We start from the raw sequence: 11,787 nt of genomic DNA, 5'->3' as shown, positions 1-11,787 counted from the left end.
GTGGGGAGGGGAATATACAAGCTATACAACCCCTAGGGGCAAAAAAAAATGAAAACCATAAAAAAGACGCTACAACCCAGAAGGGCTGGGGGAGGGGGGACACAAAATAAAAGAGGGTAGACCCCAAGAGGAAATAATGAGATTGTTTCTTGGGGAGCTTACAACAGGGAGGACAAGGATGAGGGAGTGATGGGGGGCCTTAGGGAAGAGAGGGAATGGCAGAGTAAAGAAGGGGAAGGAGGGGAATCACACAATCAGACATTGCACAAAATCACTCTCCATGTCCATCAGTTACTACCAATATATAGAAGAGTAAGACATGAAATTAGAAACTCTACTAACACAATATCTAGCCTAAACTAGGAAGCAACCATAAAAGGAAACTAATGCAAAGAAATAGATCCTAAATCCTACCTTCAAATCTGGAAATAAAAGGCATGAAATAAGAGACAAAAGAAGTTACTAATTAATTCCAACCCTTCTTGGACCAAAACCCTGGGCTGGACCGGTTCTTCTTGGCTCTTAGCTTCCAAAGCAGGTCATGCTGGTCCAACCAAGTAAGTGCAGTCGAATCTACATCAGGGAGAGCTTGGAGGAGACCTCGAAATAGATGGCATTCCAAATCTTATCAAAAGACCGAGAGTTGGAGGTTCATCTACGGAGGTTCTGCTCCATCCAAATATGGTTAATGGCCATTCCGAAAGCAAGCTTCTCAGCAGTGTCACATATGGATTTTCCAATGATAGTCATGTCAATCCAAATCCATCCTCTAGAGAAGGGGAGAGGGGGATCTTCTAGAAGGCCAACAACAGGCTAGAACTCTTCTCCAAACTTTGGAGGAAAAAGGGCATTCAAAAAAGAGATGTTTGATATATTCAGAGCCATTTCATGACATATTGATATGATTTAATTCAACCCCTTGTGATATCAGAATTTGACTCATGAATAGTTGCCTTATCCTAAAGACGTCCACGTAGTAAAATTTGATCCAAAATTATGCATCAGAAAACTATGTTGCACCATCAGAAAAATCTGCAGCCGCAATGTCAACAATTTCTGTCAAAGCATAGTTTCCAATATTGTGTTGCTCCAATTGGGGCATAAAAACTCCACCCCCAAGATAACAAATGCAGGTCATCTTCAAACTTTAAAACCAGAAAAATTCCAGTTTTATGATCATTTAGAAATTTACATCTCCTTCATGAACCAGCTATGTATTAGCTTAAAAAAGAAGAGGAAAAATCTAGCATAACTTCAGACTATAATAAATGGAAAAATATCTCCAGAACTTCAACTTCGGTTAATTTAACAAGTTTGAACCAAACTAATATACATTCTAAGATATACTTATCTATCTATCTATATATATATATATATATATATAAGGTAACAAAGCAGCATTATGATTTTCGTACATGCGAGTATGCAAGCATCTTGATAGCATTTAACCTTACACCACCTCACTAATGAAGGCTTCTCCACCTCTAAATGCATAATGAAATAAGTCTTTAAAGAGGGCTTAAGAATAAGTATCTAAAGAGGGCTTCAGGGTCCGTTTGGATAGAACTCCTAAAACCCATTATTACAATAATGTATTATTCAACAGAAGTAAATCATGGTCAACTTTTCTGGCGGCAGTCATTTGGTGCACTTGGCTAGCATACAATTAGAGAGCATTTAAAAATTGCAGAATTCCAGCACATCAGGCAGCAGCCAGAGCCGGGGAGTTCTACTTCAATTCCCCACCCCCCAACCCCTTGCTGAGAGGAATTCATAACCCGTGTGGGGCATGCAGAGTAAAGTTTACACTCTGTGTCTTTTCTTGGGGTGATACTAACACCTCAGCTTAATAAAATTTCTATTTATAAAAAATATATAATGGGAAAGAAGAGACAGTTGAATATCATACAGTGAAAACTAAATATAGTGCATATGATAAAGAAAAATATTTACGCCTTCATGAATCTTAAAATATCCATATTAGCACACCTTCATTTGGCTTTGCAAGAAGAAGGTTGTGCGCATTGTGGCTTTGCTTTAACAGCAACAAAGGCTGTCCTGGATGCATCAGCAAAATACCATATCTGGACAGTTAAAATGATAGTAAGACCAACTGAGAAAATTCAATAAAATAAAATTAAAATATGACCTGAAAAGTTTACTGATCACCCACTTCTTATTGAAGTATTCAGTGAAAGTAGAATAATTTGATGGGACTGCATCAGAAGTCAAATCAAATGGACTATCAGCAGATGTACCAATCATCACATCAAGAACAGAATAAATCCTCCCAGTATGAATGGACACTACCACCATATTTTTCAAATCATTAACGTTAACAGAAACATTAGCCAAGTGAACAACTTCCAAGTTCTTGCATTCTGTGTAAGATGAACTGGTGCTAGAAAATGATGAATCCCCCTTTTCACTGATATAAGAGTGATCAGCACTGAAAAATGATTTTTCCTTCAAAAATTTAACCACTGCTGCACATCTATCAATGGCCCTCCAGTTAATTCTCACGGATTCATGACTTGCAGGGTCTGGAAGCTCAAGTGGTAAAAGCAGATACATGTTCGAACTGCACCACAAGGATTTGTTTTCTTCTGTCTTGAGTAAATATTCTCTTCGTTTCTTAGAAGTTAAAAATAATCCATTAAAGAAAAATCCCTGGAAACACATCGAATTTTTCACCTGATATTTTGGAACGGGGGGAGGGGGGGTAAGTAATAGCAAAGTGTGGTAAACTAAATGAGTACTTTGCTTAAAATACAATGACAAGATTGAATTAAAGAATTCAACTTTTTACCTGCTCTGCATCTAAATGGACTTCCCCACATGGGGAAACAGATGACTTGACCACCTTGTCAGGTATCAAGTAAAGTTCCACTTCTGCATTTGCGACATCGTTATCTAGTTTTGAGTCAATTAAAAGGACAAATCCAGAATAGAACTCTCCAACAAGATTACAGGAGAAATTTATCTTATATGCCTGTAATATAACGCCATCAGGTTTGCCTCCCCATGTTCCAGATAAAGCACGGACCATGGCAGTCCCATGTAATTCCTTCCTCTTTGTTGTTCCTTTAGACAACCAATAAAAAAACAGCAAGGTTTTAATACAACTAGGTTGGATGGGAAAAAGGAGAAGGGGGACAAGCATGTGTAAATCCATCCACCTCATACTAAAGATGCAACCTCTTGAACACTAACATCAACTGGATTTCATACTATTTTTTTTTTTGGATGAATAAATAAATTCATGACCAAGCAGGGAAGAATATACAAGGGGGGAGAAAAAGGGGGGGTGGGGGAGGCGTAGGCAAGGCTAGCCAAACAAAACGAAACAAACTAAAATACAACCAAGAGAGAACCAACACAAGCTCAAAAAACCAAGAGATCTACAACCAATGGCACCCTACTAGACCAAGGCCAAGGGAAGGGAAAATGCAGTAGCGAGAGGGAGGGGGCAGCAAGTAGGGGAGGCCGGGTAAAAAAATGGGGGATGGTGTCAATGTGGAGGTTCCAGGAGGCTATGATATGTCTGTTCCTATCTAACCTGGGGACGGGCCTGAGGTGGAGGGAGTGGATTTTGGAGGTAACATCAAAGTACATGGATTTCCAAATCTTGTCCAAGAAGTGGGAGTTGGAAGACCATCTACGGATGTTTCTCTCCATCCTGATATGGTTTATGGTAGCAGAGAACGCAAGCTTTCCAATGGTGTCACAAATGTAGGATCCCGAAAAAGTCATGTTAATCCATATCCATTCTTTGTCAAAGGGGAGGATAGGTCTATCGGAGGGCCAACATTCAGAGAGGACCAATTTCCAGACGAAGGAGGAGAAGCGACAGGAGAAGAATAGATGAGAGATGTCCTTAGAGTCATGGAGGCAGAGGCAACAGGATGGGGGAACAAGTATATGGCGGTGAATGAGGAAGGCTTGGGGAGGGAGACAGTTAGAGAGACATCTCCAGAGAGTGAAGCTATGACAGGGGATGTGACCTTTGAACCAGACAAGGTTATGCCAAGGAACCACAGAACCCCGAGGATCTGATAAAGGACCAAGCAGAAGCAAAAGAGAATATTCCATTGGATGAGGGGAGCCAGATACATTTGTCATCTCTACCCCTATGGCCAAGAGGAAGAGGAGGGAGAGAGGACCAGAGGTCAAGGAGGGGGAGAAGGGACGGTGGAGGGGACCAACCAAGAGGGGACAGGATACAGGAAATAGGCAAAACCTTGGGGATGCCAGAGGAGTAGATGATTCTGAGGGACACCATGGAGGAGAGGATACCAGTCGGGTGCCAGGGGTCCATCCAAAGGGAAGTAGTCTGACTATTACCAATGGAGAAGGAAATGGCCTTGATTTCATACTATTGTAACATGGGAATTCAGAAAATACAAAATAATGGTACATGTTTTCAGTTACTAAAATAAGATTAAACTGCAGTTTCTATAAAATATCACAACTACATGTCACGTGTACTGGTGTCCTTAGAAAAGAAAATGTCAACATAAATGCATGTTCTTCTGATATTTCAAACTTATGCAGACCTACTGTAGATGCAAGTAATCATGAAAATCCTCTGTTAAGGAATATCTGCATTATGCCACATTCACATTTGCATATCTCCATTATGCCTTTGGAAATAGAGAAAACAAATGGATCATTGAAAACCTAGAGAATTCAATTCCAATTTCAAACTGTGGTCAGATGCACGAGGGTGGAAATCCTGTAGTGCAGAGAAAACAAATCATTCTGACGGGTTCTCCAAGCTCTGACTGATGGATCTTCCACGTGGAAAGTTAGTTGGTACACAAATTATGGATGGGCCATCCACTCTCGAATTCTCTTGCTAAAATGTGGTTCACTTTATGACTTTTTCTTCTTTTTTCTTTTTTTTTTAAACCAAGAACGTCAAAATTTAAACAGGAAATATTAAAAGGTAAACAGTGGAGGTAATGACATTTGGTGAACTAGAAGAGACTCTATCCATCTAATGCTAAGAATAACCACATCATCACTTCATGTGGCCCAAATGGGTGGGGCCCTCCATGCAAGCTTTCTTGTTAAACTATCCATAAAATGGTTTCTCATATATACATATGTATGAGTAAAGATACAAGCCCATATGGAAAAACAACGAAGTGAACGAACTAGGTAGAAGTATACCATGGAACCGGCACAACTCTAACTAGACTGACATTTTAGGTCCTCAAGTTGCCTTGGCATTATCTGATTGTCAATATCAGTTTGGCTCTACATTCCAACCTAAACTAAGGTTGGGTTGGACTCTGGCTGAGGCCTTAGAGTTCAAGTTTAAAGCAATGGAAGAGAGGAAGAGAGGAGAAGAGGAGAGGACGAGAGGTAGAAGAAGGAAACGCCTAAGAGAGAGAAACGGTTTCTCTCCCCTTTATTCACTTGCTTTGCTTATAATATGAGCAACAACAAAAGTACCCCCCATACTAACATAAGGTAAGCCTAGGGGGGGAGGGGATAATACAATACAAGATAATAATCTAATATCAAAGTACATTGATTACATGAATTCTAACACTCCCCCTCAAGCTGGAGTATAAATGTCACAGATGCCCAGCTTGCTCAATAGAGTACTGAACTGGTGAGAGCTAACCCCTGTGGTGAAAATATCTGCCAACTAGTTGTCTATCTTCACAAAAGGAAATGAGCCAAAGTCAATTTTCTCTTTAAAATGAAATGACGGTCCACCTCAATGTACTTTGTAAGCTTTATTTATAGCAGCCTTGTTATTATAGTAAACCTGTATAGACCCCTCAGGCCTCAGTATCAAACCCCAACTCTTAGACCAACCTTTTCAACCATAAATGTTCACATACTCTATAAGCCATGGCTCTAATCTGCCTCTATACTTGACCTAGCCACAATAAATTGTTTTTTGCTTCTATATATAACCAGCCCACAAATGTCCAATATCTTGGTGTAGACCTTCTATCAAAGACAGATCTTGCTCAATCAGCATCAATGTAGCCTTTAATCCTCAAATGGTTGTATTTGGTGTACAATAGTCCTTTCCCTACAAGTCTTTCTATCATCAAGAAATTTGAACATTCGATTGGGATGCAGCAAAAACAGGGCTGGATCGCTTCCCTAGCCTACCCTATTTGTTTTGAGAAAGCGGGTAGGGACCAACATCGAGATCTTCTCTATCAACAGCAAACGGATGATTCACTAGATAGATCTATCTGATGCAAAACGGAATAGAGATTATAAGACACACTAGGGTAGACTTCTAGTAACTGAGGATGCGATACACAACATCCAAATGCCCACTCTTGGAAACATGCATAAACTAACTCACCAGCACAATAGCATAAGTGATATATGGGCCAGTTAGGGAGAGATTGATCAGTTTGCCCATTAATCTCTGGTACTTCCCTACATCAATAAGGGATGGTCCACAATCTTCTCCTAACTTATGATTTTTCTCAATGTGTGTTTGCTGGTTTACCGCCTAACATTCCTGTTTCTTTTGACAAATCCAACAAACTTCCTTGGACAGATATTTATTCCCTTTTGTGACCTTGACACTTCAATTGCCAAGAAATATTTCAAGGATCTAAGGTCCTTTATCTCAAATTGTTGAGCTTAGTAAGACTTCAATCTTTTATCTCCTTCGGCCATTTCTAATAACCAGAATGTCATCCACATCGACAATTAGAGCCGTGATGACACCATTATATCATCGAGTAAATAGAGTATGGTCAACCTGACTCTAAATATATCCATTCTTCAGAATAACATGTCTAAACCTCTCTAACCAAGCCTTTGTGGACTATTTAAGGCCACATAGAGCATTATAAAGAAAACAACACTTTCCCTTCACCTAACGAAAACTTGAAGTCCAATGGAGTTTGCATATACAGTTCCTCTTCCAAGTCACCATAGAGGAATGCATTCTTCAGATCTAGCTAATACAATGGATAGTCTCTATTGGCCGCCAATGATAAGAGAACTCTTATCGATTTCTGTTGAGCCACAAGAGAAAATGTATCTTGATAGTCCATTCAATACACCGAATATATCCTTTAGCCACTGATCTGGCCTTTTATCTCCTAAGAGTGCTATCTGATCAGTACTTGATTGAGTAGACCCGTCTACATCCAACCAGAACTCTCCCCTAGGGAAGATCAACCAGCTTCCAAGTACAGTTCTTCTCAAAAGCCATCATTTCCTCACACATAGATTTCTTCCACTTTACGTCAGGCATGGCCTCAGTGACATTCTTGGGAATGGGAATAGAGGAAAGGGCAACAGAGAAAGCAATGCATATAGGAGAGATAGCATCATAGGAAACAATCTTGACTATACGATTAGTACAAGCTCTTGTTCCCTTTTGAACAACAATGGGAAGATCTAATCCAGAAAGGGGGGCCGGAATATTACTTGACACAGGAAGTTGGAGTGATGCAGCTCAGAGATGAATTTAGGGAACTATTTTTCGACTTGATTTTTATTTGCTTTCCTTTTTGTTAGAAATCAGTTTAGTAAGAGATCTTATTTCAGTTGTTATTTAGGGTAGTTTCCTTTCAAGTAATTTTCCATAAATTGTTTTGATTTTTCCTTTATATTAGAGATGTAATGGATGGAGGAACTCACTTTTTTAATTGAATGAAATTTTGATATTGAATGTTGGCTTGGTTGCACCATGGCTGCTGATTCCCCTTTATCCCCTCTCTGAATATTTCTCTGTACTTTCCCCTCTGAAATCTCTTCTTTTCTCCTTCCTACGACTCATATTCTCTGTTGTTGTTATCGGTTCCCTGTTCTGGGCAGTAGATGCAGCCCCAGTTTAGAGGATCGACCTCTTTCTCCTTTAAGGTTTCTGGACTGAGATTTTGGTCAAAAGTTCCCTACCAGTAGGCAGCACAAACCTAAGAGAAGCCCTTTCCAAAACTTGGCTTTATTGGTGATAAATCAAAACCAGACCGAGATCTGAGTTTTGCCATTGTCAGATCTAATTGCAGACTCGAAACACATCAGATCTGGGCCATCAAGATTTTCTGGTGTTGGGTTTATGGAAGACCTGATGTTGCGACTCTTCGCTGGAAGTTTCAGGCCAAACTGAGGCCTAGTTGAGAAGCTCTTGCATACGGAAACTCTTCCCAGTCGTCTCCCTTATTCTGGTCCAAGGAAGAAGACACTCAATCGTGAGTTAGGTTGTTTATTCCCTTTAATCCTGTTTTCTTATTATACCCCTGCCTTCACCTTTTAATCCCTTTGAGTTTCTTTGTTTCTTATTCCAGTAATATCCCTCCCACCTTATTCGTTGCATAACACTTTTGTTCCTTGATTTTAACTTCCAACTATTTACAACCTTGCCACTCTCTTTATAACTCATGTTTAATCACAAAACAGCCATTATGTTGCTTATTTACAAAACTGCCATTATTCTTAATGGTTGGCTGTAAAATTGCTATTTCTTAATTAAGTGGGCCCTAAGCGATCCAATTTCAGTCTTTGGAATACGGATCCGCATCATGGAGCTTAGGATGTGGATCCAAAATGGATTCATGGCAGATTTTCCTTCTCTTAATTTTGTAAACAAGTAACTCCTCATCAATCCTCTCAGTGTTGGGTTCCCTTTTATCATTAGCTTCCCTCTGAATGGTCTAATACATCAACAACCTACCCCTTTGTGTTTCCCCATATTAAACAGAAATAGAAGAATAGACAAAGGTTGACGAAAGTGAGGTGACAACAACAGCCTTTTCATTTCCACTATTCTCCCCCTAAAGAGGGTGCAGACAATGAGCAAAGAAAGACAGATTCAAAGAAGGTGACATCTCTAGAGAGAAGCAGACTTCGGAAGGATGGATGATAGCACTTATAGCCTTTAGTAGAAGGGGCATAACTAAGGAAAATACATTTAAGGGCCTTAGGATCAAGAAAACACCTTGGGAGGAAGAGACAAGGAAGAAACATGAGGGGACAGATAATTGAAAGGGGATTTGAAACCAAGGATACTAGAAGGCATATCGTTCATCAAGAAAGCAATAGTAAGAATAGGGACAACAACTCAGCCTTTTCCTAAGTGAATGGGGTCGGCTACATGGATCTGTCAAAAACGGTTAAAAGAAAGAAGAGGCAATGTAGCATCATCATGCCATCCCACCTAAACGCAATAGGCAACATGGATCTTTGCCCTCCAAACAGCTCTGTTTGATGGCATACTACTGTCAAGACTTAGGTTCTGCATGTCATTCCTTACCAACTCATCAATGGTCATTTTAGGACTACCCCTAGCTCTTTTCTGTCCTTCCCACTGGATCTGATCGCTCCTCCTTATTGGAGCATTCCAAGGCCTCCTCTAGACATGTCCATACCACCTTAAGTGGCATTCTCATAGCTCATCCTGAATCAGGGCCACTCCCAACTCAGCTCTAATCCTGTCATTCCTCACTCTATCTCTCCTAATTTTGCCGCACATCCATCTCAACATCTGCATCTCTGCTAAACTCAGCTTATCTGTGTTACGCTTCTTGACTGCCCAACGATCTGCCCCATATAACATTGTCGATCTTACGACAGCTCTATAGAATTTTCCTTTAATTTTGAGAGGAATCCCTCGATCGCACAACACTCTCAAGGCACTTCTCCACTTCATCCATCCTGTTTTAATTCTGTGAGAGACATCGTCATCTATCTCGCGACCCTTATTGATAACTGACCCCAAATATTTAAAACAGTCGCTTTGTGGAATCTCTCTCTCCGCTTGTTTCACCACTTCAGTATCAATCCCGGAACTACTAAAGATATACCCTATATACTCTGTCTTTGTTCTACTTATCACAAGACCTCTTGGTTCTAAAGTAGATCTCCATAACTCCAACTTATCATTAACCCCTGCCACTGTCTCATCCACTAAAACGATATCAAAAGCAAAAAGCATACACCATAGGACCTCTCCTTGGATGTTCTTGGTTAAATCATCCATGATAAGCACAAACAGATAGGGACTTAAAGCGGATCCTTGATACAACCCAATGGTAATTGGGAACTCACTACTGTGACCTCCCACAGATCTCACACTAGAAAACACCCCCTCTTACATGTCTTTAATTATGTCCACGTACATACTAGACACTCCTTTCTTCTCTATTGCATTCCAGATCAGTTCTCAGTGGACTCTGTCATAGGCCTTTTCTAGGTTGATGAAGACCATATGCAGATCCTTGTTGTGGGTTCTTGATTTTTTTATGAGCTTCCATAAAAAGTAAATCGCTTATGTCGTAGATCTCCTAGGCATAAAACTAAATTGGTTCCTCGAGACTCTAGATTCACTTCTTAAGCGAACTTCGATGACCTTCTCCCATAATTTCATAGTATGACTAATAAGTTGTATGCCTTTATAGCTATTGCAGCTCTGAATATCGCCTTTATTTTTGTAGATAGGGACTACAACACTTCTCCACCACTCATTAGGCATCTTTCTAGTGCTCATAATCTTGTAAAACCAAAAAATCTTAGGGACATGCATCTCAAATAGTAGTATCCCAGTGACTTCCAATAAATGGAGATTTTTCTGTTCAACTACCCCATTTTGTTGGGATGTCAACAAAATCAAGCTAATGGACAATGCCACTATCAATAAAAAGGTGTTGGAGCCCACTATACATATACTCTCCCCCTTCATCGGAGCAAATAATACCAGTGCAAATCAGCCAGTGGAAATTTTTTAAAGCATCATAGACATTGCTTTTGTGTTTCGTCAAAAAAATCCAACTGGTACGGGAATAATCATCAACAAACGAGACAAAATAGCGATAGCCAAATAAAGAAGTAGTGGAAGCAGGTCCCCAAACATCAGAATGGACAATACGAAAAGGAACAATAATCTATTACCATGCTAAGGATAAAAGGAACAACAATGTTTAGCAAACAATCATGGTTCACACTGAAATACATGAGACGCAAAAATAGAAGAAAACAAGTGTGGCAGTTGTTTTTTCATAATACCAAAAGAGGGATGGCCCAAACGTTAATGCCAAAGCATCACAGATTCAATAGTATAAACTATACACAAATAAGACTGAGCTGTAGAAAAAAAAAAATATGGCCTGGGTTCAAGTAGGTAAAGGCCTTTCTCCTCGTGTCCAATGCCAATAACCTTTTCATCACTAAATCCTAAAAAGACAATGAGAAGGAAAAATGTGACAACAATTCAAGGATTTGGTTAGGTGACTCACATATAGGATTTAGTGGCAAAGTTTGGAACATGAAGAACAGAGACGAGAAATGGAAGAAGTAACATGTACGCCTTACCAAAGATAGAGGAAAGAGAACCATCAGCAACTCTAACCTTATCTCTACCATAGTAGACAGAATATGAATCATAACACGAGACATACCAGTCATGTGATCGGTAGCTCTAGAATAAATGACCCAAGAAGTGGAGTGGTTGTGGTAAATGCCTACAAGGCTGAATCCGAAGGATCTGACATGGTGGTTGAGGAAGAGGAGCTAACCAACTGCGACATAACTCGTTAAAAAACTGCAAGATCTTCCCTTGTGAAGGAATTGTGATCGACCTCTATAGTCCAGATGGATATCTCATGGTTCAGTTTCAGCCATCACGGGGTGCGCTCTAGCCCCCCCCCCCTCTCCTACCACCACACATACCAAAAAGTACAAGTCTAGAAGGACGCCTATGAAGCACCTTGATTTGGGACAAGAATTAGGAAACTTTCAAGAACTCAGGAAAACAGGCCTTTGTTGGCCAAGCAACCAGGGTCGAGTAGCCCCCTC

General features: G+C 40.1%; 1 protein-coding gene across 1 annotated transcript in view; it reads right to left on the bottom strand.

Annotated features, from left to right (window-relative positions):
* The window catches only part of LOC122065725 (endoribonuclease Dicer homolog 3a), an 89,287-nt gene that overhangs the window by 26,082 nt on the left and 51,418 nt on the right, over positions 1 to 11,787 (bottom strand). The window contains exons 15-18 of the mRNA XM_042629559.1: positions 2,810 to 3,084; positions 2,174 to 2,694; positions 1,990 to 2,084; positions 415 to 422 (exon numbers count right to left, since the gene is read on the bottom strand). Of these exons, the coding sequence (XP_042485493.1) occupies positions 415 to 422; positions 1,990 to 2,084; positions 2,174 to 2,694; positions 2,810 to 3,084 (899 nt within the window). The remainder of the gene's footprint in view (positions 1 to 414; positions 423 to 1,989; positions 2,085 to 2,173; positions 2,695 to 2,809; positions 3,085 to 11,787) is intronic.

This window comes from Macadamia integrifolia, chromosome 2 (assembly GCF_013358625.1).
Source record: "Macadamia integrifolia cultivar HAES 741 chromosome 2, SCU_Mint_v3, whole genome shotgun sequence".
NCBI lineage: Eukaryota > Viridiplantae > Streptophyta > Magnoliopsida > Proteales > Proteaceae > Macadamia > Macadamia integrifolia.
The sequence above is the reverse complement of the archived record's forward strand: the minus strand, read 5'-3'. Positions and strand labels throughout refer to the sequence as shown.